Source organism: Mixophyes fleayi, chromosome 2 (assembly GCF_038048845.1).
Source record: "Mixophyes fleayi isolate aMixFle1 chromosome 2, aMixFle1.hap1, whole genome shotgun sequence".
NCBI lineage: Eukaryota > Metazoa > Chordata > Amphibia > Anura > Limnodynastidae > Mixophyes > Mixophyes fleayi.
This window is the reverse complement of record NC_134403.1, coordinates 261,566,932-261,593,470: the sequence shown is the minus strand read 5'-3', so window position 1 is coordinate 261,593,470 and position 26,539 is coordinate 261,566,932. Positions and strand designations below refer to the sequence as shown.

The 26,539-nt window shown below is 39.7% G+C and overlaps 1 protein-coding gene across 2 annotated transcripts; it reads left to right on the top strand.

The window, feature by feature from the left end:
- Positions 1-13,228: 13,228 nt before the first annotated feature.
- On the top strand, positions 13,229-24,380 carry FMOD (fibromodulin). Of its 2 annotated transcripts, none has more exons than XM_075196037.1 (3): positions 13,229-13,364; positions 14,237-15,195; positions 23,141-24,380. In XM_075196037.1, exons 2-3 carry the CDS (start codon positions 14,247-14,249, stop codon positions 23,290-23,292), a joined length of 1,101 nt encoding a protein of 366 aa, XP_075052138.1. In that variant the 5' UTR covers positions 13,229-13,364; positions 14,237-14,246; the 3' UTR covers positions 23,293-24,380. The 2 variants fall into 2 exon arrangements, with proteins under 2 accessions (XP_075052138.1, XP_075052139.1); XM_075196038.1 differs by having other exon boundaries at positions 13,229-13,624.
- Positions 24,381-26,539: the final 2,159 nt, after the last annotated feature.

Here is a 26,539-nt window from a genome sequence, read left to right as displayed (position 1 = left end):
GATATTCCCTTTGATCTCTTTACCTACGAAACAAGGATATAAAAAATGCTTACCATTAAACTTCTATATCTGTAATCTATATCCAACACCAGAAACACTCTAATTTGCTCACCTTGCACACTGCTCGAGATCAGTTAATGTTGTGGTCCCTCTGGCACAATCGCAATAATACCAGGCTTAACCTCCATATAATCTGGAAAACAGGCGCCATTTTGGTTATTATAACGGTACAGGTATGTGCCCAAAGCATTTAGTTGTCTACACATGTTCAATGAGATACCTTTCATATTTTGGTATTCAACATCAATTTTTCCTTGTTTGATAACAGGTGTTACATTTGTGATATCCATGGTATCTAAACAGGCCTTCTTACTGTTAATTCTTGCTTCTGACAAAAAAAAACAATGTTACAAATCAGGCGTTTGCATTGCTTCGTGTGAAACTAGATTGATATAAAGTCCTTCAAAGAGGTACACTACACGTGCCACTCACTTTTTTAAATGTCGTAGTCTTACTGGTCCAGTACTTTAACCATCATCTCCACCTCTCTTGGGCTCATTGACTTTGCTCTTTGCTCTTCTTGAGCATCTCCATCCCCCACCTTAACTTTTTCAAAAAATTTTGGCCCTTCCAGTATCATCTCTGACTCTGTCTCCGTCTCCATAGCTGCAACCCCCACTGACACCTTCTCCTCACCCGCCATCTTCTCACATTCCTTGGCGCCAGACAGGCTCCTCTGTCATCTTATACACTCCTCATCATCATCAACATTTATTTATATAGTGCCAGCAAATTCCGTAGCGCTTTACAATTGGGAGCAAACATTAATAAAACAATACTGGGTAATACATACAGACAGAGAGGTAGGAGAACCCTGCTTGCAAGCTTACAATCTATGGGTACACTCAGACAGGGGCGTTCGTTTCTGCTGTGGACCAATCAAATTTGATGTCCGCAGAGAATGGAGCATTTTGGGCGATGCCTATTCATGTATAATAACCTTGTGTATGGAGATTTTGGGCTACTACTTTAACCCGTACAGGACCATTACATACAAAGGGATTTTATTTTCAGGGAATAATTATTGCATTGCACTTTACAAGTTAAATGTTTTTTCTAACTTTTGTGTATGGTAATAAACTTCTACCTTATAGGAATTAATGAAGAGACAGTGTTGCCTTCTCTTTTTATGTGGTTTTGGGTGTTAACTATAGTGAAAGCTCTGTCCCTTTATGCTAATGTCTTTGGTATATCATTACATGCCCCACAAATGTTGCTTCAGTGTGTACGAAATTGCAATCATTGCTCACAACAACATGGCTGTAAAAAGTCGCTAACAGGACGGCCGCTCTTCCCTTTATCGTCTAAAACAAATCTAGTGTGTATGTAATCCATCGACTGAGCGATCTGACCATCGATCAGATGTAAAATTGATCGGCATAAAAAGTTGGAAAATTCTGTAGTGTGTACCCAGCTTAAACTAATGACACTTTCACTTACATCAACTTCTGGAGTGATTATATTAAATACTACTTCACACTGTTTGCAGCCTATCTATTATTCTGATTGCAACTCTGCTGCCATCCACTGGCCAACAGCTTAACTAAGCTAAGAACAGTGAGAGCTCCTTGCCAATAGTAGGAGTTTCTAATTTTCTATCTCCTGTTGATCTCACTTCTTGCTGTGCCAAGAATACTCATCAAGAGTCTTCTTTCTGACTCATACACTGTACTCTGAGCTGTTAATTACTGCATAGCCCTCCTCAGCGAACCACACAGTAAGTTGACTGGCACCCATTTACCATTGGAAAAGGTACTCTCTAAGAGACCTGCAAGTTCAGTTCTTTTTTTATTGCAAATCTTCTGTACATACTGATACCACAATGCAAAAATCATTGGTTAGAAACAAAAAAGACAACACTACGGAGATAACATAGGAATCCCCTGGTCCTTCTCCATCATCCGCTCTAGGTGTACAAGATAACAAGATGCAAATATATAGACATGAAAGAGGTTTTTGCAACCAAAAGAGACATTACAGAATTATTATGGACCAAAAAGTTCCTTTACAAGTGAATATCAAAAAACAGTGTGGGAACTAACGAAAGACATAGCAGAACTTAACCAATGTACGACTGTCCTTGAACAATCTTACACTCATCATCAATGTTTCAAGAAGTGATAAAAAGAGGCAAGAAACAGAGAGTTGAAAATCCTCAAAAACTAAAATAACCTACGTATAAAAAACATCTATCTAGTTAACTATTAGTCATAGAAAGTGTTCATAGGGCCCTCAGACCCAAACCCAAAGACTCTGATCCTCCAGAGATGTAGTTCATAAATTCCTCTACTTCAAAATCAGGGAACAGATTACATCTTCATATAGGAACACCACCTTTATTCTATTCAAATGGTCCTGACTTTGGGTTTTTCAGGACTTAGCTCCTATTAAAATAGCAAACAGTCATGATTATTATTATTATTATATTATCATTTATTTATATAGCGCCACTAATTTTGCAAAGCTGTACAGAGAACTTACATCAGTCCCTGCCCCATTGGGGCTTAAAGTCTAAATTCCCTAACACATACGGACACAGACGGACTCAGATAGAACAGACAGACAGACACAGACTAGGGTCAATTTGATAGCAGCCAATTAAGCTACCAGTATGTTTTTGGAGTGTGGGAGGAAACCGGAGCATTCGGAGGAAATCCACGCAAACACGGGGAGAACATACAAACTCCTCACAAATAAGGCCATGGTCAGGAACTGAACTGATGACACCAGTGCTGTAAGGCAGAAGTGCTAAATACTAAGCCACTGTGCTGCTCACATGATCTGACATAACCAGCTCTCTCCGCAAACATGACTAAATACAGATGGGGATTTCCCTTTCATTTTATAGTGGCCTTAGGAGGAACACAACACATCATCAGAAACATAGAGGAAGGCAAGAGCCTTCTTCCTCTGATCTTCCCTCTCAGGAGGGAGCATCCAGATCCCAATACTGATTCTGGTTTCAGCTTTTTATTCTGGCTAAATGTGTCCGGCACAGGTTTGCACAGGTTAACTGTCTCTATTACCTCACTCACACATGAATCTCCAATGAAGATCCATCATCGTGATATAGTAGTTTGTTTCTGTATACATCCTGTTTGTGACTCTCTGATTTAGATTTTATTACAATTTTTTAAAAAATAATTTTTTTAAGATTTAGGACACCCCCATGGATAAACACTTCTCTGGACCAGGACACAGTATGACAGATTTAAAAGTCTTAATACTGAAAGTTTTTTTTAAAATGACTGGGAGAGAAAAATCTGGGAATTCAAGCTGAACATTCCAGTCATTGACTCAAGGACTCAACCTAACAACTGTATTTATGACCCACTACATGGACACACTTCACATCCCACAGCAGAGTGACTCCAGATCTCTGAACTCCTAGGATTTTCAATCTTCCATCCGTAACGAAAACCTCAGTTTTATTACTTTAGCTTATCTTTATGATGTATTCCTCCCCCTGTACAAATTGCTTGATGTAACATCTCTTAAATGTTGTGCCCTTTTCTCAGTCATTCATTTGTAAAATTGCCTGATGAAGGGGCCTCTGTGTTCTGAAAGCTAGCAAATATAAAAATTTCTTTTGGTTAGCCAATAAAGGTATCACTCCTATAATACTGTTGGGTTTTTTTACACAAAAGTATTAAACATCACATTACAATTTTTTTTAAATGTTTATAAGAGGCAATCTGCCTCCTGCATGGTTTGTTGTATGTTCTCTTCAGTCCGTACTCAATATTGCTGCCCATCTAATCTTTTCTCTCTCACCTTTCTATATCTACCTCCCCCCTCCGTCAAGCTCTACACTGGCTCCCCCTTCACTATAGACTCCTCTTTGAACTCCTCTCCCTGACCTACAATGCCTACTCTATCTCTACTCCTCCTTTTGTCTTCAATCTCATCACTATTCATACTCCCTCTTGCCCTGTATGATCAGCCAACGACCACTGCCTAACCTCCTATCTGGCTACCACATCTAATTCTGCAGACAAGATTTCTCCCGTGCTTCCTCTGTCTCTGGAACGATCTCCCATGTTCTATCAATCTATCCCCTAGCCTGCGAATCTTCAAATGGTCCCTCAAAACTCAACTGTTCAACTCTTCAGCTCCTTTTACTACCCTATTGCTCACCTCCCCTCCAAAGTACTGTCCTCTCACCCTGACACCCCTCTTCATTTCCTGTAAGTCTGCCCCCACCCTTTAGATTTTAAGCTTCCGCGAGCAGGGCCCTCTTTTTTTGTGTTGTCCTCCTCCTGTTACCTCTGCCTTCTGCTTCTTAGCTACATTTTTGCACATCGACAATAGGACTCTGCCCTTGGGTCTTCTTTTCTGCCTTTCCTTCCCATCTCCATCAATTCTCTGTCCCTGTTTGTTGCACCCCACTGCAGGGCTCAGGTCAGCCTATTTTATTCCCCACCTCTCCTCCTTCCCTTTCCTTCCTTTCTGTTACTCACTCATACTGCTTTGTCTCAACTGAGGTTTTTTCTTATTTGCACTCTGCTTTTCTTTATGTAATGCCATGTGTGCTGTATTTTATCCATGCTCTATGTTTGGTGCCACTCACCCTTTGTGGTGCCATATAAATTAAGAATAATAATAATAACCCCGACTTGCTGGTCACAATAAATCGGCAATATTTAGATGTGTTCAGGTTAAGCATTGGGACTAGACATGGCTGCTTTGTGTCCCCTTTAATCTATGCCCTTTGTATTGAACCCTTAGCAGCCAAAATTAGAGCAAACTAGAACATTTCTGATATCCCCCTCGATAACCACCACTACAAAATATCTCTTTGCTGACAATGTGCTTCTTACAATGTCCTACCCGCATATCTCCACACCTAACATTTTATTGGAACTTAAACAATATGGGGCATTATCAGGGTATAAAATAAACAATACCAACTCTGAAACTCTAGTGCTCAATGTTCCTCGCAGAGCCTTGCAATATATTGAATCTAATTAAAATTTCAGTGGCACCCTCTGGCAATTTGTTATCTGAGTTTCTGTATCACATAAAACTGTACTTGTTTGTTCCAAGCTAATTACACCCCCCTGAAAGACAAAATATTTAAGTGGAAATCCTCTTGGATTGGGAGGTTAAATTCTAGTAAAAATGAATATTCTACCACGATTGCTTTACCATTTCCAGACCTTACTGGTACACATCACCATTTCAAATTTCATAAGGGAAAATAAATCAGACTTAACAGAGCTATACTAACAAAATCTATAGAGAGATGGGGCCAAGGCCTTCCTATTCTTTTGAACTACAAGCGTCAGCATTCTCAAATCAGTAAGGAGAGTTATCATGCGCTTATTATTCTATGCCTACCTCTGCCCACCCAATCACTCCCCTGTTCTGAGCTTACAAAAGCACAACAAGGAAATACTTTACAGACTGAGAATGATTCTACGCCGCATGAACAATAAGAAAAAGTGTTTTTTGTTTTTATGATTCAAACTTAAATCCTGACACTACATGACGCCCATAATCTTTACATTAAACCACCATCAAGTTGTGTCAAAATATATTGCAACTTTAAACAATATCTACCACCTCAAACTAACATATGCATATGAACATCCCCATGTAAACAGCACCTAAATGATCTTGAATGTTAAAAGGGCTCTAGGCCAACAACTAAGCTTAAAAGTTAATCATAATAATTTGTTCTGCAAAATGAAAGACATTTGGGCATGTAATCTGGCATATTTGTGCTGTTAACCGGCATTCAGCAAGAAACATGTCCATATCTGTCAACTCCTCTTACTAGTAAGAAAATGTTTGTTCCCCACAGTTCAATCATCAATCAATCTTGATGTGCTAAACCATGCAAGTACCCATAAGAACAGGTCATAGTGCAAATAAGGGCAAACTGTGGCTCATTTAGAGTTGTTCAGTATGATGGATCTCAAGTCTCAAGATACATCCAGTTAAAAAACTATAGCTTTGACACCCAGTGAGAGAAAGGAAAGCTGTGGTTTGATAGTATTAGTAGTAAATGCTAGAGTATTAGACTATTAACCTATTTCTACACATTATACTAACATAATGAAGCATACATAGGAGACAATATTGTCTTGACAGTGTTATTAATAAATGTGAAATTTGCATGTGTCATTTAAAATGTAATTGAATACAAACATGAATACAAAATGTCAATTAAATTAAATACAAATAACTCTCAGTTTCCCCTTTAAAATCAAATGGGAATCTTTTGTGCAGTAGTCCAAATGAAAATGTCAATTAATGAAATAGATGGCAGCAACTTCATGTAATATAGCCACGACATTAATTAATTAATTAAGTAATCAACTGAAAGAGTATAGACACAATCAGCCAATCAGAAGCTGTTAGCTAGTGCTGCTGATGATCATCATCGTTGCATATCCAGCTCCTGCAAGAGATACACCTCCTAAAAGGCATATTTGCAGATGCACCCACGTCTACTTGTGTTGCAATTATTTACATAAAAATGCCATTGCTGTATCATGGGCTACACATGCCAGCCTCAATTCCTCCTCACCAGGCAGAAAGATATGCAAGTCAACTATACACATAGTACATACAGTCCACTTTATGTCTTCAGGACTATTGAGAGTCTTTCTTTCCATCATGCTCTGAGTATTTGCTGGTCTTTAGTGCAGTTTACTGCTGGACCTACATGATGTCTGGTGTTATTCATCACTGTAGGTCAAGTAGACTACAACTAACGTGGAACAGCATTATATTTGGAATTGTGTTTTTCATTTATTTATTTTTTAAATCGGGCAGCAGACATAGGTACTTTCCCATTCATAGTCCATCTGCTCATCCAATATGAGTCATCTTTGCAGTGAAAATGTAATCACTAAGCATGACATATTTCACTAATTTTTTTAGCCCCCAATTAATTTATACTTTTTCCTCTTTCCAATATACTACTCAAATATGTATGCATTATGGAGCATCAGACTTATTTGAAGTTATTGGTAAAGTACTTATTTTTAGTGCCTATGGAGTATGATTTAAGCCAATTTGTTCATCTGAAAAGTTTTACAGTGTCCCCACAATAACACCTTTCCTGATCATGAATATGGGCCTGATTCATTAAGGAGTGTAAAGCAAAAAAAGAAGTAACTTTGCACCTTGGCAAAACAATGTTGCATTGGAGGGGGAGACAAATTTAAAATGTGGGGACAGATTTATAGATGGGGTGGGGCATGTCCTAGATCAACTTTCAATTTCAGTGTGTAAAAAATGCACCACTTGCATTGTAGCATGGTTTGTCCAGGAGAAAATGTACTCCTTTTCTTGCCTTACTTTCTTTAATGAATCAGGCCCTATATGTCATTGCACAAAATGAATCCTGATTTTACCATGATTTTACCCTGTGAAAACATATATAGATGTACTTCACTGTGCCATATCCTAGATAAATAATACCAAGTAAATGTATTCAGCTCATGGTCTATAATGAGTTTCTTGCAAATAGCTGGCAACATATGTGAAGCACGATTAAATTGTTACAGTATAGTCTATCCTCCCCAAAAAAATGGCTGGGAAAAAAAACAAATTTTGGAAGCTGAAATTTATTTGAAAGATAAATGTAAATGTAGAAAAAGTCAAGAAAATATCTTATTAAAATCAGTAAATCAGTAAACCAGGAATTGTTTTTGGCCTGAGGGCCACATTGAGAGATTGTACTTATGTGAAGCGGAGCCATTAAAACTTCTCTTGCTTGAAAGTGTAATATACATGGAATTTGATACAGGACAAAAGGAACCACTTTTAGTTATGCCATATCTAATTTATGCCATACTTCTCAACATTGGTAAAAAGTCACTGTAGAGATAGATGTTTGTTAGCCACCGCAAGCCATTAGTGCACCATCAAGGGGTTTGGTCTTGCAACACAAAAAGTTTGATCATATCACGTAGAGAATATGCCATGCCCTATCACAGTTTGCATCATTCATATCTGTAACACATTTCTTACACCCACCTTTTCCCTGTAACTTCCCTGTAACACATTAACCCCCACCCGGCATTACCTCTGTAGCAACACATTTCTTCCCCCCATTTCCACCCTTCCACTGAAAAACATTCTCCCCTTAATCTGAGGAGTAACAATTTCAACCTTTCCCCTGTAGTAACACATTTCTTCACCATCACTTCCTCCGTCTCTGTAGCAACATATTATTGTTATTATTATTATTATTATTATTATTATTATTAATAATAATAATAATAATAATAATAATAATAATAATAATAATTTATTTATGAGGTGCCACAGATTTCGTAGTGCCAAATACAGCACCAAGTAACAGATAGATGAGTTAATACACATAAGCAAAACAGATGAGTGCGAGTAATGCTATGGAGACTCACACAGAGTGCAGCAAAAGACATGACAGGACATACCAGGGAGTCAGACAGTAGACAGACATGGGACAATAGGTATAGAGGACCTTACATTCTAGAGGGAGGGATGGTGAGAGACAGTATTACTGACTGGGAGAAAACGGAGATAGCAGGTGGAGGAAGAGGAGGTGAGGGATAAGATGGTCAAGAGTTGGTAGAATAGGCAAGCCTAAAGGTGAGTCTTGAGTCAGCATTTGACAGTTGGAAGTGAGTCGAGTGAGGCAACGTAGGGCGTTCCAAACTTTGGGGGTAAAACAGTAGAATTCTTGGAGTCAAGCATGGGAAGAGGTAATGAGAGGTGAGATGAGGTGAAGGTCAGAGGCAGAGTGGAGCAGCTGTGTGGGTATGTACCTTGATACAAGGTCAGAGATGTAAGGAGGAGAAGAGTTGGGGTGGACTTTGTAAGTAATGATAAGGAGCTTGAACTGAATTCTGAAACGGATAGGGAGCCAATGAAAGGATTTATGTAGAGAAGTAGCGGAAGATGAGTGACAGGAAAGGAAGATGAGCTTAGCCACAGCACTCTGGATGGATTAAAGGTCAGAAAAGTAAGAGACAGGAAGGCTAGTGAGAAGGAGGTTGCAATAGTCATGACGAGAAATGATTAGTGAATGGAGCAGGATTGTGGTTGTTTCGTAAGAGAGGAAGGGATGGATTTTCATGATATTGGATGAGGAGGAAGTGACAGGATTTGGTGAGGGACTGGATATGAGGGGAAAAGCTGAAGCCAGAGTCAAGGGTGATTGCAAGGCAGCAGTCTTGGGTGAGAGGAAAGAGAGTTATGTTGTCAACCAAGAGGGAAATATTGGGAGGGATGGCAAAATTGGCAGGAGGATAGATGATGAACTCGGATTTGACGATGTTGAGTTTGAGGAAGCACAGTGACATCTAGGTAGTTACAACAGAGAGACCGCTAGATACTTTAGATTGGAAGGAGGGAGGTCAAAGGAGGAAAGATAAATTTGTGTGTCATCTGCATAGAGGTGGTATTGGAGGCCAAATGAATCAATAACTTTACAGAGGTAGGTGGTAGAGAGAGAGAGAGAGAGAGAGTAGAGAGCAGAGAAAAGAGCCTTGGAGTACTCCAATAGAAAGAGGGAGAGCTGGGAGCAGAGACGCTAGTGGAACGACCAGAGAGGTAGGAGGCAAACCAGGAGAGAGCTGTTTCGCAAAGACCTAGAGTGATGGGTGGTGAGGAGAAGACAATGATCAATGTTGTCAAATGCAGCAGAGAGTTAGAGGAGTACGAGAAGGGAGAAGTGACCTTTGGACTTAGTTCAGACTAAGTCGTTTGTTACTTGAGTATGGGCAGTTTCAGTTGAGTGAAGGAGATGGAAGGCAGACTGGAGAGGGTCAAAAAGAGAGTATGAAGAGAGAAAGTGGGTCAGAGGATAGAAGACAAGTCGTTTGAGAATCTTAGATGCAAAGTGAAGCAGATATGTGGTGATAGTTGGAGAGAGATGATGGGTCAAATTAAGGCCGAGGGGAAGATACCAGTGTAGACAGAGAGGTTAAAGAGGTGAGCAAGGTGACGACAGAAAGAGGGAGTGGAGGAACTTGCAGAGAACAGGGTCAAGAAGACATGTTGTAGAAGAAGAAGAGGAGGATCTCAGACACAGTTATAGGAGGGTAGGAGCCAAGGGTGGCAGAGGGATTGATAGAGAGACCGAGTAGGGGGAGGCAAATCTAGTGGGAACAGATATAATTGTGGATAGAGTCAATTTTGTCATTGAAGTAGATGGCAAAGTCAAGAATGGATGAGGGGGGAGGAGGTGGGTGAGTACACAGTAAAGAATTATTGGTAGTGAAGAGGCGACGGGGCTTGTTGGACAGGGAGGAAACGGGGGAGGGCTGGAAAATTTTAGCCTATTTTAAAGGAAAAAAATGCAAGTGGCCTAGTGACCCAACCCAACCCAAGGTAGTCCAATATGGGACCGGCCCACGGGGAATATGCCCCCTCCACCCAGCCCAGCCAGCCCCTGGGAGGAGATGAGGGGTAGGAGAAATGGAGCAGGATTTTCTCCATTGGCTTTCAGAGGAGCAGAAGCACTTTCGGAGGAGACGAGTAAATGGTGAGTGCCAGGCTTGGAGTTTAGATTGGCAAAGACAAAGTTGGCTTCAAGGTGGCTCTTCAAGGGCAACAGAGAGTTTTGAGTTGTAAAGAGAGACAGTGGCATTGGGGCATGACAGGGAAGAAATGGAAATCAGGAGGGGTTCGAGGGAGAATGCAAAGAGAATGAGGTCAATGCTGTTCAGGTAATGCTGCATGAGAGCAACTCTGGGTGGGTGCAAGGGGTAAAGAGAGGGTAATGAAAACAAGATTGTGGTCAGAGAGGAGGAAGACAGAATTGGAGAAGTTGAAGATGTCACAGAGATGGGAAAACACTAGGTCCAAGGAGTGACCATTACGACAGGTGGCGGAAGTCGTCCATTAGGAGAGGCCATAGAAAGAAGTGAGAGTTAGGAGTTTAGAGGCAGAAGTAGCAATAGGAGAGTCAGTAGGGATGTTAAAGTCCCTGACACTAATAGTAGGAAGACCAGAAGAGAGAAAATGAGAAAGTCAGGCAGCAAAGGTATCAAGAAATTGGGAGGAAGGGCCAGGGGGATGACAGCAACACAAATGTGGAGAGGGGAAAAGAGGCAGATGTAGTTAACTTCAAAGGAGGAGAAGGAGAGGGCAGTTAAGGAGGATAACACTGAAGGTGTAGCCAGGAGACAGTAGGACACCTACACCACCTCCTTGGTGGTCACCAGGACAGAGAGTGTGGGTGAAGGAGAGACCCCCATGGGAGAGTGCACCAGGGGAAGCAGTATCAGAGGTGAGATCGATGTTTCAGTAAGGTCCAAGAGAGCAAAGGAATGGGAAAGGAAGATGTCATGAATGGGATTAAGCTTATTGCAGACAGATTTTGCATTCAAGAGTGTGCAGGACAGGGGAAGTGAAGTGAGAGGAAGGATGGTAATAAGGTCGGCGGGATTGGATGTCCGGGGAACACAAGGTGATATGTGAGGGAGAGGGGAGTGACAGCTGATAGAGGGGATAGGCTTGGGCATGTAGAATGGACTAATGATGTGGGGAGATATGTGGAGGAATGGATGGAAGTGTTAAATAGAGAGTAATAAGGTAATAAAGAGTCATGAAATTGGAGAGTGTGCCAAAGTCCAGTCCAAACCCAGATCACACTCAGTTTCAGCTCTTCATGCTTGTGATGGTAGGCAAAGCCTTGAAAATACAATGATTAAATAGAAGACTCTGTATCAGCTGTTGCAGGGAGGTGAGTGGCTGAGCAGTTAGTCTCTCCCCCCAGCCATAGTGAGTTCCTGTAACAGTGTGGGACAGGACAGATACAGGGTTACTCAAGACGCCACAATGGAAATAGTGCAAAGTATTTTCTGTGCTGACATCCCAGGTCTCCTTGTATCTGCAAGATGCAAAAATGGCTTTGTGGGTCATGGGTTGTGCAATAGTGCAGTACACCATCAAATTAAGCAAGTTAAACACAAAAACTTGCAGAACTCACAATCGTATGCTGATTCTTTATTTAACTACAATATTGGGTGAAGCACCTGGGCACACACTGATGCAAAATCAAGGCATTTTGCAGTGTTCATTAAGTGTGTTTCCTTAATGAGGCCCATTGACAACAAGGCAGAAATATACATTTATGAGAGAAGAATATGCTTCATCCTGAAACCAAATGAAGTCCCTTGCATTTTCGACATTCCCAACTGGGGAAAATGTTGCAGAAGGAGAAAATAAGTGGAGGCCACTTTCACTGCAGAGAGATGGAGTTGACCTGTAGGAGACAGTAGGGAAAGTAAAGGTCAAACTTCATTAAATTATTAAGCTGTGTGACTTATTGTAGTGGTTTGTGTCCCTTTATCCTACTTAGTTAGAGTTATCTTGAGTTATTGTATGATTAGCTAATAATAGATAGGTTCCTCTGTGAGACCTATTACAAAACTTATACAATCCCCCTAAAGGTCTATGAAGAGATGGAAAAGAGAAATTTACTAGCTGTATTGGCCTCAGTCCTTTTAAGTAAAACCTTTTCAGAAGCCTGATAAGGAAAAATATCTGTAAGATATCTCTTGTTAAGGGACAGCAACACTGCCATGGCTGTCCCTTCTAGTTTTCTGCTTCCTGTAAGCAAACCCAAATTAAATTTAACAAATTAAAAAAGCAGGTCTATAACCTAAGAATGACCCTCTAGAAATTGTGAGGATCAATATTAGTGAGCTGAGCGGCAGAGCTGTCCAGCTTTGGGGTATTTGGATATATACAATCTTTTATTGTTTTAATTGGCAACTCAGGTTGCTGACCAAATTGGATGAGGGTCATACAATGATAGACAAAGCAGCACTGTGTAATATTGTATACACTGACTTATATGCATCATGCTATGTCCACCTGATAGTCCTAAATTTTACATCAGTCAATGCAAACGAGCCTAGGTCTTTGAGGGAAGCCAATGAGGCCACATTCCAAATATCTTCTGTCCAACTAGGAACATTTTATTAGTGTGGTTTGGTTGTGTGATGATGCATAGATAGTATAGTACTTTTCATGCCATAAAAAAGGTTTGTAAATAGTTGTCAGAGAATTCTATTGTTAACACAATTTCAACTCACACTGACACACAGAAATGTAAGAGTGCCTTATTGCATGAGAGTAACTCTGGCAATACAGTCAGGGGCAGGAGACAGGGAGGAGCCACAGAAGTTACAAGCGAAGGTTGTAGTTGGCAGGAGAAGGAGGAAAACTTCCATCTTCATCCCAGGTCTCAATTTCCATAAACACCTCGTAAGGACACAGAGGAAGGAGCTCATCAGAGAGCAGAGAGAGAGAGCGTGACAGAGAAAAAGAGGAGAGAAAAAGAGCAAAGCTGAGTGAGTGGGGAAAGTATTTTTTATACTGGGATAAGAAGAAGTGTGGAAGGGAAGAGACAAGGGATACAAAGAAGTAATACTTGGTAACTTGAGAAAGTCACATCATTTATTTGAACACACAGGCACAGCTACTGTGTGTCTATTTATAGCATACAGTATAAGGCAGAACTTAGGTGTAAATCTGCAACGCACCTGGAGACTCAGCCTGCTCATATAATCTTTGAGGATACTATAATATAAATATACCAAGGACACATAAGGTAAGGATATTATCAGATAGCTTGCTATTAAAGGTTCAATATACTGGATTGCATAGTACTGAGGGCATTATTTAAACATTAGTGGTCAAAAACGCATTACAATATATCAATTATTATAATATATCAATTTTGTACTTTGCATATCACTAAATCACTTTCTTTTTCAAAATAAAGTTAATATGCTTTTTGATTTAGCTTTCAGTTAGTGGCACATTGTCGCTCATCTCTTTCCCAATTTTAATGCATCGACATAATACACTAGAATATATTTGCTGGGAAACTCTTGTTAACTCATAAATCTCATATACAGAACTTCACAGGTTATTCATATGTACACACATATTCAACACCAGTGGTCACTCTCTATCTATGCATAACCAGTCACGGTAAAGTTTATATTAATTTGTACAAAGATTGCAACAACTTACAATTTCTTCTTTGCTTGATCAAAATGTTGATGAAGTTTATGCTTCACATTTAAATGTGCATTATGTACCAACTTTACTACCTCTTCTGATTTGCAGAGATGTTTAAAATTATTATACACTATGAAGTGTTTAAAGAATATCCTCTTGGGTCTAGTAAAAGTTACTATTATTTTTTTCCCCCCAGAATCTGCAGAATGAAGTCCCTTGCTATAATTCTTTTGATCTCTTTCTGTAAAGTCTCGTGGTCACAGTATTATGAATATGATTCCAACTGGTGGTTTGCCTATTTACGCAATCAGCAGTACAGTTATGGTGGCCCCTCCTACCCAGCCTATTCCTATGATTATGAGCCAGAACCGGCAGAACCCCCACGCCCATCAGTGAGTGACTGTCCCCAGGAGTGTGAGTGCCCCCCAACTTTTCCAACTGCTATGTATTGTGACGGACGAAACCTACAATATTTACCCTATGTTCCATCTCGAGTTAAATATGCTTACTTCCAGAACAACCGAATTAGTGCTATTCCAGATGGTGCTTTTGACAATGCTACTGGTCTAGTGTGGCTTGCGCTGCATGGGAATCAGATTCAGAGTGATAAGGTGGGCAGAAAGTCCTTCTCCAAGCTTCGAGATTTGGAGAGACTGTATCTCCAGCACAATAATCTGACCCGCATACCCAGTGGGCTGCCTCGTTCAATCCGTGAACTACATCTTTCTTCCAATCAGATAAACCGAGTTCCCAACAATGCTTTGGAGGGTCTAGAGAATCTCACTGCCCTGTATCTTCATGAGAACAAAATTCAGGAAGTGGGGCAATCATTGAGGGGTCTGAAGTCCCTGGTGCACTTGGACCTCAGCAACAATCAGCTTCGAAGACTGCCAGATTCACTTCCTGACTCTCTTGAACAAGTATATTTAGAGTACAATCAACTAAGCTCGGTGCCAAATGACTATTTCAAAGCTTACCCAAAGCTACAATATGTTAGAATCTCACATAATAGACTGACCAGCGATGGGGTTCCAGGAGCCACATTTAATACAAGCAGCCTAGTGGAGCTGGATCTGTCTTATAACCAACTGCATCGTATACCACCGGTTAGCATCAGACTGCAGCATCTATACTTGCAAGGAAACCAGATCGCAGGTGAGACAAGTAATGCATGTATAAAGAAAATGACTTATGCAAATAAATTTAGCAAAAACAATCCTCAAATAAACAGCGAACACTGTATAGAACATATTTATAAATACACTTACTATACCATTTCACTTTACAACTATGAATGTTAAACATTTTAATATTTTATAATCATCTATACATTAATTTACTATAATTGTGCCACATGTGCTTGCCTGTGTTGGGAAAGCATCTAAACACCAAAAATACATATTAATGGATACAGCAGAAGCATAAAAGTAAAATACACTATCATTCTAACACTGACATTTCACTGCAGCAATATTAATACATAAAGTTTCATAATTGCCTCCTGCTTCCATCAGAAATAGCTACAGCTATTACACACCATCTAAACTGGTGCTTACAAAAGACAAAAATAATAACGTTACCATTCCAGTCATGTTTTCCATTTCCCTGTTTATAAATTTTCAGTCTGTACAGTAAAATTCCGATACTTTGGAATCCAGCAAGCTACATAAGATCTGTCTTTTGAACTGCCTCAGAACGATGCAAGGTGTAGATGCACCACCCTTCTAATGTCTGTCCTCATGTCTGCGTTCTCTGAATTATAAAACAGATAGGATCCGAGATAGAATTAGTGAAGTATAAACAAATTAATTAAGTACTTTAAAGTGTAAGCGAGCCCAGGTGCCCATACCCTGTTACAACACATAGAGTAACTTGCAACTGTATGTCAAAAGTAGGATCTATCATGTTTTCTCAAGAGAGTAGTAGAAGATGCAAGAAATATTTTTTTCTTTATGATTTCAGTTGAAATTCTGGTTGTGAGTGTTTCTTAAATTTATAGAATTTGGGGAAGCAAGATTAAATCTCTTTAGGACTCAAAATAGTTTTATAGGTTGGTCTAGTTGTATGGTTAGACATAGGCTTCAACTAGGGAATGGTTAATGCTAAGTCTAGAGTTAAAGCTTGAGGTAGATTAGATATATGACTTTGTAATATTAGACTAATATAGAGGTAGGGTAAAGATATTTGCCTCCAATGCAGTGCTACTCCAATGCATAAGGTCCACTGAAGGATCTTATCATCCAACGCTGCAATCCTTCCCCTTACTACCTCTTGTTTTATTCAAGCAGATTGTGGTGTTTCCAATGCCCGTCTTCTATGAACTTCCCATTCACATGAATGGGAAGTTCACAGGGAAAGGACATCAACACCCACTGAGCCAGTTTACAACTAGCCTGCCATAGTAAGAGATAGGATTGCAGATCTGGACTGCTACATCAGGACAACATTGGATGGTGGTAACACCGCACCTACAAACTCTATGGATGAAAATACATTTAGGTGGTGTTTTACTTGAACACTATTTGTTACATTTTTACCACTTATACCACATTGGTTAAGCTCACTTGAATGAGGAGACATGGAAAATCTATGAAACAAGTGGTCTAATCTGCCTAAGATACCAGAGGGGGGAAACAGATGTTCATTTAGGGCCTCTCTTATGCCAAATCCATCACTTACATGTTGATCCTTTATTAAAACAGATCTGACTAGTTATGTCAGATATATTATTTAGCTCAATTATACACAGACTTTGATATATGGCAAAGTCCTAAATAGCTTTACTTGTGCTTTAAACCTGATTTTCTCTAGCCTTAACAGGCTATATTTTGAGCATTTCCTTAAAATACTATGCGCAAGTGAAGTAATCTAGTTGACAGAGACAATAAGTATCATTCATGTTTCCACAGAGAAAGTATCTAGACATGGACAGCTTTACTAATTTGGAGAAGGGGCAAGAAACTGAGTCATAAAAAGACCTTTTAATGGTTAAAGACAACACTTAGGGACTGTGCCCAGCTACCATGGATCCTGCAATTTTTGGTGGGTAGGGCATATTAAAGGATAATAGCAACCAAAACTAAAATAACCTAATGAATCCTAGTCTCCAAATGTTACTTACCTGGGGTCCAATATTAAAGCTTTATGGTGGATCTCCCAAATTCCAGGTTCTGCCTGTTTCAAAGCAGACTGGGTCAATAGGAGTGACAGGAGTCTTATTCCAACTTGATCACATTTCAGACACACAATGTGTTGTCCACATGCTACATGCTGCCTGCGGGAGATTGCAGAGAGCAGTGAGTGGCTGTGCAAGGTATTGGAGTACCCACTAAATAAACTAAATGCTTGAGTCCTAGTAACCTCCTAACCTTTGTGGCTGGGTTTTACATAGGGTTTGTAAACTGTCCAGATTACCGCAGGTCTTAACTAAGTCAGGGAATTTAGTACATTTGCTAAAAGTCTAAACTGAGTAAAGCCCTTCCTACTTGGAGTAAATCATGGTATTTATGTTTGCCATTGCCAACAACTCAAGAAGAAAAAATATGAACTTCTATTTTTTCTAAAAGTTGATAAATACAAGAAATGTGTGAATAATATTCAAGGGTTTTTCTGGTGCTGCAGTAAGGCAATGAAAATATGTGGTGTAGAGCCCCATAATTACTCAGTTTTCCACCTGGCGAATCCACATTGATTAGAATAGACCTCTGTCCCTAGACACACACAAGGCGATCTATGAGGTGGACAATATGTGGGGAAAACACCCTCATTGTTAACAATATTTCCGGCAGACATTTGAATTAAATTTTATCCAGGTATTTTTCTGATTTCCGAGAAAGAAAATGTGGTTGAAAGACAAGCGATCTTGACAATACATGTTTGTACTCCACTCCATGGATGGTTGGAAGTTCAGTGTTTTGTGCATTCTAATTAAATAAGACTGGAGGCAGATTATAATTCTCAGGATCTCCATTGATCATACTTATAATGTGATAATAATGTAAGATTTTTCTTACTATCAATATGATAAAAACAAATGCATTGTGCTAGTGAGTAACCCTATATACATTTATATATACATTTTGGATGTATGGAAATAATTGACACAGTAAATTTATATAAATACATCTTTTGGTAAAAAAAACATTACATTTGGGGGCAAATGGGATGAACCCCACATGTCCAAAAGTCACACATACACTCTCAGGGGCAGACAAATAATGCAGCTTGAGCATCTCCAAGTGGGATCTTGTTGGTTAAAGGCCATACAGATGTAGAACTATAATTAATTGTGTATAGCACTGTTGCTGTACAGTCTGTTCCCACATCTGTTGGGATTGGAAATATTTCTCATTGAGAGGGCGCAGATACACATTTAGCTTGTCGTAAAAGTGGGTGGATTATCCTCCAATCAGCTGGCTGGCAGAAATAAATGTAAGGAGATTCGTTCTCTGCCTGTACAGCATCTAATCACAGGCTAAGGGAACAGACAACCCTGAGCCCAGTTTTTATCCCTGTAACGGAATGTTTGTTAAAGTGTGACTATGGGCCTGCAGCCCTCTTGTTACCATCCTCCTTCTAGTTTTCACTGTGCTGCTAAATACTTGTACGCCTAGCTGCTAAACAATGACTTGATGTTCTAGTTTCCCATAACCTACTTGGTTCATTCCAACCTGGCTTTTACAGACATCGCTCAACAGAAGCTGTACTTGTGACAGTGGCCAATGACCTAAATTACTCCATACTACTTGCATTGACAGCTCCCTCCTCTCTAATGTTCTTCAAGTACTTGGGTTCCCTGGCACTGCTAATTCTTGGTCGAGTTCATTTAGTGTTTTTTTTATAAAAAATACTTTTCAATTGTTTAATTCTTGATGTAACTTAAAAATGAATGACTGGGTCTCACTATTTTCTCTAAATATTTTTTGCTCCTCGTCAAATCCATTTCATTTAGCTGCCACCCGTATGCTGATGGCACAGCTCTATTTGTCTGTACCAAAAATTACACCAGAGGTTCCAACAATAATGATCAAAGGCCTGAAGCTGAGTTGGATAAATGTGCATTACAAAAAGTTCAAAAACACATGTAAAAAAATTGTCTTTATGTCCATATGCTGAATTGTAGGCATCTCAAGATGCATCCAGCTCTGTACCAGTAGCATAGGCAGCTGTATGTTATACAGTACGCAAGCACACACTTACTGTCCTTGGCCTACAGTAGACTGTCCTTTCATTCCCCTGAACTGCCTCTCCAGCTTTAAGGAAGTACGAGTGTCAGATGTGAACAAATAGTACGACTTTGTGCTCATGTACTGTATGGAAAGCATAGTTTATGGTAAAGAAACAGTCTTACGTCTAACTCAGCTGCAGCCCCCAAATGTCTATCAGGAATTCTAAGTGAGTAGCTCGCCTACACCTGAAGCTTAATGTGAATAAAAGAGCTTACGATTTTCCCCCTAACCCTGGTCCTGAAGTTCCATTTACAGTTAGATTCAATACCTCCTTATTGAGGCAATTTCCTATGGTCGTTGGCTAGGTGTCATACAGGAACTGTACAGATGGAACATACACAGTGTTCATAGACTACATTGCCAAACCAACCAACTACTCCTGTTCCTGTGACTAGTGGAGGTCCAGCGAAGATGTCGATAGCTATAGTGTTAATCCGCTATCTGTGTAGCATGGGGTATCTTGGGATACAAACTCCATGACAATTGCAACTTTTGTGACCTCAATAGTAACTACACTGTCAGTTCTAAATGTAAAGCTTAATATTAAGACTAATGAAACATTTGGCCACATTCTGCAGTAATAGACCATATGCTACTGCTTTGTACATTATGTAATTTAATGCCATGATTGTGCTGTGGCCCTGTTTACTGTTTTGTGAATTCATACTTACTGGTTGATTGGAGTACCAAAGGTAAATCTTGTTTTGAAATCCTAACGGTTTTAGTTCTACACATGTCACGTTTATATTAGTGCCTTGTTTTTTTTCTATTGAAATAGTATATCAGCTGCTGGTGTTTATTTTGCTACATTACTGCTAAATCTCTAAATCCATTTGTAAGAAAAAATAGTGTAGCTGCTAATTCAAGAAAGCCAAGTGGCAGATACCTTGCATGCTTGCTAAAATAAATGTCTGATCAAACTGCGCATCTGGAATTGTTAGTTAGAAATAAGCAATCTGATATAATTGGCACTTCAATGACACTGTTGGATAACACTCACGACTGGGCAATAAACAGAAAAAACTAAGTCGTGCCTAGAAAATGACTAAAAGTAATTGGAGTATGCTCTTATATGAAACTTTTTTTAAGCCAAGTTCAAGAGCAGTCCAATAAAATATTTTTTTATTTTAAAATATGTACCTTATAGTGTGGCATAGTGAGGTCTTACAAGGGCCACATGATGACTTTGTTCTGATTGCTTTTGCACACTTTCTGATATAATGACAGATCATTCATATTTTACATACAGTCTGACCAAAATCCATAAGATCCTCATTAGATTATGAACAGGCAGGATAAAAGTGCAACACTGAGCAAAATTCAGTAACTCATAATACTGTATCAATTGAAAATTAGGCAATACAGGGGGATATTTTGCCAATAGATAATATCACACAGTCAAAATGTTAGAGTTAGAGGGGGTTTGCATGGGCAGCACGTTGACTGAGTAGTTAGCACTTCTGCCTCACAGCACTGGGGTCATGAGTTTGATTCCTGACCATGGCCTTATCTGTGTGGAGTTTGTATGTTCTACCCGTGTTTGCATGGGTTTCCTCCGGGTGCTCTGGTTTCCTCTCACACTCCAAAAACATATGGATAGGTTAATTGGCTGCTATTAAATTGCCCTTAGTCTCTCTCAATCTGTGTGTGTGTGTGTGTGTGTGTGTGTGTGTGTGTGTGTGTGTGTGTGTGTGTGTGTGTGGGTGTATGTTAGGGGATTTAGATTGCAAGCTCCAGGGGCAGTGACTGATGTGAATGAGTTTGCTGTAGATGATGATGATGATTGTGCAAAGTAAAGACAATAGGCCTGATGCTGAGTTAGGAGCAAAGCAAAAAAAGAAGTACATTTTCTACAGGACAAACTATGTTGTAATGTATCCTTGAATCCTCCATCTCCTTCAAGCCTCACAATATGTCCCTCTCAAAATCCTGCTACTTCCACCTTCGGAATATATCCAAAATTCGCCCCTTTCTCACCACGGAAGCTATGAAAACCCTCATTCACGCGCTTGTAATCTCTCGTCTTGACTAGTGTAACCTCCTTCTCTGTGGTCTACCTGATTCTCGCCTTGATCCTCTTAAATCTATCCTCAAAGCTGCTGCCCGCCTCATTTTTCTCTCCCGACGTTTTATCTCTGCTGTCTCCCTCCAACAGTCACTACATTGGCTCCCCATGGCCTACAGAATTAAATTTAAACTTCTCACCCTCACCTTTAAAGCTCTCAATCAATCCTCCCCTCACTACATCTCCAATCTCAACTCTACCTACACTCCTAGCTGCCCCCTCCGCTCTGCCTCTGACTGCCGCCTCACTGCTTCACTGATCACCTCTTCTCACTCCCATCTCCAGGACTTTGCCCAGGCTGCTCCCCAGCTGTGGAACGATCTTCCACGTTCCATCAGGTTAGCATCTACTCTCAAAGGCTTCAAGCGTGCCCTTAAGACTCATTTCTTTATTCAAGTCTATCAGTCCTCCTCCTAACTCTCTCCCCCAGTTAGTACAACCCTATTTGTGTCTCCCCTTTCCTTTAGGATGTAAGCTCTTAGGAGCAGGGCCCTCTTTCCTTGTGTGCTCCTTTTACTATTCCATCACCCTCTGTACCTCTTGACCTGCTTCCCTAGCCCTATTTTCTTAAGCTTCGGCCTACTTCTCGCTGATGTCTACCATCACTTTCACTCATTGTCCCAGTAATAATTTGATTTGCATTACCTTGTTACCTGTGTCTGTGTATATATTTTTGTTCATTTTTGTTCTTTCTGTATCATGTTGTGTCATGGCTCACTGTTTTTGGCATGTTATGTACAGTGCTGCGGACCCTTTGTTTGTGGCGCCTTATAAATTAAAGATAATAATAATAATGTAAGCAGTAAAAATGATTTTTTTGAATGCAGGAAATACTAGCTGCTTTTTCATCCATTAAACAAATACTGGACAGGTTTATTCTTACATAGCATTTTAAAGTTGATCTAGAACACGTCATATAAAGAAATTAAATGTGGACAGTTTCACTCATTCCTATACCAGAGTGATGCTGCACGATAGAGAAACTCAGGCTCCTGCACTGTATCAAACACGTCTGATTTCAACAAAGGTGTGAGACAGATAAAATACTGGACATATTTAGTGAACACTAAACATAAGGTATATCAGGTATTATAGTTATATTTTATATATATATATATATATATATATATATATATATATATATGTCTTAATTTTCAATAGTGGGTTTAATCGTTCTTTGAACTCTATAAATTTGGATTGTGCAGTTTTATTGTCATCCATGTCCTGATATTCATACTTGTTCCCTGATATCAACATCAGGCACTGTGTAGGCACTAGCCTGCAGTCTTTTCCAAAAATAATGAACATTACAAAAGAAAGTAAAATAATACCTTACTAGTCTTGGACTTGGCGTTGCATAATTACATGTCTAGAAATACAGTATAGATACCATATAGTTGGACATGCAGCCATCAGTCCTATTGCATTCTCATGAAATTCTTTTCATAGACAAATCATAACCAAACTTCGTTGATTGTACTTTGGGTATACACTAAGCATGCATTACCTAAAGCTATCTAATGCATAACTATACTCCATTTTCTTAGGTTGTCAATCTTATGCATCTAAGCCATACTCTCTTATAGCCTACATATGATTTGGCTCATATTGCTATTGATAACAATGAAATCATTTATTAATACATCTAGATTGACATTAAATCAAATAATAACACATATGGTTAATACAATTATACTAAAACATATCCTGTGGAAAATATGCATGTGGTATAAAATGTTTCTATGTGCTACAATGCATGGTTTACAAAAGAAAAGTGACATGACATTTCCATTTTTATCATTTCCAGAGTTCTCAGTTAAAAGTTTCTGCACGTTTGTGGATATCACCACCTTCTCTCAGCTGCAGGTTTTACGCCTGGATGGTAATGAGATCCAAAGTAACGGTATCCCGCCAGACACACCACTTTGCCTGCGAAAAGCTGACATCATCCATATGTAATCAACCGAAGGAGAACTTCCTCCCCATTTGCTGTATCCTCTTCTCTTCTGCTAGCAAGTCTCTTATAAGCTTAAGTGACATATGGAACAAAGGCAGGCACTGCACTACCCACCCCAGCAGTTACAATGACCCTCCAATTGACATGCAAAATATTAGATTAGTTAAGAGGTTTTTTTTATCAGATTACTCAAAATAATCGAAAAATAAACTAGTGAAATAAATAAAATAAACTTTTTTTTTACTGCTGTGCTGCAAATCTAGAGCATAGTAACCTATGTTTCATACAGAAGAAGTGGGATTGACTGTGTGACATCAGTTGCATCATCAAGTGTGTGAGGCAATGTGTATGATTATGCCAATTGCTGTGTTCACTGAGATGGCCGTGGCTTGATGTTGCAACTTGTGCCAGCGCTGTGTGTTCCCACCACCCCTGCAGGCAGGAAAGCTCCCTTCTCAGAGAACTACCTTCTTTTGGGGGAGTCAGAGGAGCCTCTTCCTAATTCTTTAGTATCCCTGACAGACTGTGACTATGATCTAGTGCAGCAAAATGGTCCCAAATCACAGGTATCATTGATTGGAAGTAAATTCATGTTCATAGTTCAGGTTGGAAATTCCTCCATAGAAAGAATTAATGCAGTTATACCAAAGCCTTAATGTACATGAGACCCTTAAAGAATCCCTTTTGCTTTCATATACCCACAGCAGCCATTTTGTGGGCTGAATCAAACAATTCACTTGGAACCAATTTCTGTTATGAATGTTGGTCATGAAGTGCCTGAGTGAAGACACTATTTCCTAGACAACATTCTCATAAGAATTGGTTCAGTTATCAGAGTAACTGCCTTATTTGTATGTAGGAGATGGCGGCTCCTTACACAATAGATTCTGTGTATTTGATGTACAGAATTAGAGTCTGTCAGTACTTTTTGTGGGAGATAAAGGATTATTCCCCTTGACCTATTTACAGATATACCTTCACAGTACATGCCTTTCTGGTATAATGGACCCCCTTTAAAGGGTTAATTCACTGCTTTATTCAATGTACTCAGCTTTGCATATATTTTCAGAGCAACTGTATATATAAATTCATCAATAAACACATTTTTATTCATTCAATCTGCAAGTCTTAATAATGTGTGCCAGGGATTTTCTGTAAATATAGCAACCACTGCTGCTAGTGCTATTTACAATTGTCACTTTATCTTTATATGTATTTACTGTCTTTTTCCTCAATCAAGAGACTCATACTGTTTTTCCAGAATCCGTGTGCTTGTATGTGTTAAAAAAAAAACAGGTTCCATACCCACTTGTATGACGTCATTTATTGTTGTAACACACGCTGGCTCCGCCACTCTGAGGGGTGTTGCAGGAAGTGTGCTGTGTAAGTGTGCATTCCTTCGCCTCTTTCATCCTCAGTGGCTTCACCCGAATCTTCTCCAAAGCTTGCGTAGATGTGGATTCTTCCACCAGGAGACTACTCAGGATACCACTTGTAGCTCAAATGTCCCTATGGGCACCCACACAGACTCTTTAGTTTGTGTAAAAACCACCTTGGTATGCTTATTACAAGGTATAAAGGCAAGTTGGGAATGATAAGAAGTGTATGCAACAATGGACAATGAAACATAGACAGCAGATTAAAGACAATGTCAGTTTCAAATAAACAATAGAAACGTATTAAGTAAATGAATAGAATAGACTTACAATTCTACAACCCTACCGCACTGACCAACCGCCTAGTCTGTTCACATTCTAGCACTCCTGTATAGCTGATGGATGTTAACAGGACAATGTCTTATCTGCTCCAGCAATCCTCAGGCTAAAGGAACCACAATAATGAATACTGTGACCAGAATCCCTCCACGCTTATAGTAACACCAGCTCTCTCTCTTTCTGTCTCTGGGTAGCAATTGCTAAACATTATAAATATCAATTTAGTTAATGCATGGTACTGTTGGTGCACATGAGTTGGTTACCCACTTAGACTTGCAAGGTAAGGATGTATATGTATAATGTCTCAAGTAATCCTCCTGGTTGATTAATTAAATGTAGACAGAGGAAGACTTGTAATAAGCACTACAATTCATTATCATCATCATCATCATTTATTTATATAGCGCCAGCAAAGTCTGCACTGCTTTACAATTGGGAACAAACATTAATAATTACTTAGTAAAACATACAGACAGAGAAGTAAGAGGGCTCTGCTTGCAAACTTACAATCTATGGGACAATGGGAGTTTGAAACACAAGGGCATGTGCTACATCATATTGCACATTGGACCAGCTAGAATGCAAAGGTAAAAAGTATTGATTGGGCTGTGTGATCAGTCAGAGGGTTGTTGTCTTGTTTTAGCTATGTAGATGGTGGTAATAGGGTAACCTAGGGAGATTAAGATGCTGGTTGAGGAATATTATAAGCTTGTCTGAAGAGGTGGGTTTTTAGAGAACGCTTTAAGGTTTGAAGACTAGAGGAAAGTCTTACTGTTCATGGGAGGGAATTCCACAAAGTGGGTGAAGCCCGAAAAAAGTGCAGTAACCGGGAACGAGAGGATGTGATGAGAGTGGAAGAAACATATGTATCTATCCCAGTGTTGGTTAACCTGTGACACTCCAGGTGTTGTGAAACTACAAGTCCCAGCATACTCTTCCAGAAACAAGCTGCTTTATATTGGCAAAGCATGCTGGGACCTGTAGTTTCACAACACCTGGAGTGTCACAGGTTAGCCAACACTGGGCTATCCTATACATATACTTATAGCTCAGTCTCATAGATGTAGGATATAGCGTTGTGCCATATGGTAATACACTTATTTGTCATCGGCGTACACATAGCGGATGGACACAGACCAGGGGGTAAATGTATCAAGCTGAGAATTTCCCAGCGGGTTTGAAAAGTAGAGATGTTGCCTATAGCAACCAATCAGATTTTAGCTATCATTTTCTAGACTGTAACAAATAACTGATAGCTAGAATTTGATTAGTTTTTCAAACCCGCCGCGTAAAACTCTCAGCTTAATACATTTACCTCCTGATCTCCTCTTGCTCGTAGTCTTCCATGCAGAGGTGGAACTTGCGAGCTGGGGGCCCAGATGCAATGAGGCAGGGAGGAGGGAATTGGGGCCCCTACCCTCTGCATATTCCAAGCACCGCACCTGCCACACAGAGGTAGTTCCACTACTTCTTCCATGCTCACCTGCAATTCACCAAGCTAAGGAGCCCCCCTCTCTAACCAGGAACTCCCTTT

Excerpts from the sequence above, each read along its gene's own strand:
- FMOD (XM_075196037.1), top strand. The coding sequence starts at position 14,247 with ATGAAGTCCCTTGCTATAATTCTTTTGATCTCTTTCTGTAAAGTCTCG. Across the intron at positions 15,196-23,140 it reads GCAAGGAAACCAGATCGCAG|AGTTCTCAGTTAAAAGTTTC; the intron begins GTGAGACAAGTA and ends TATCATTTCCAG.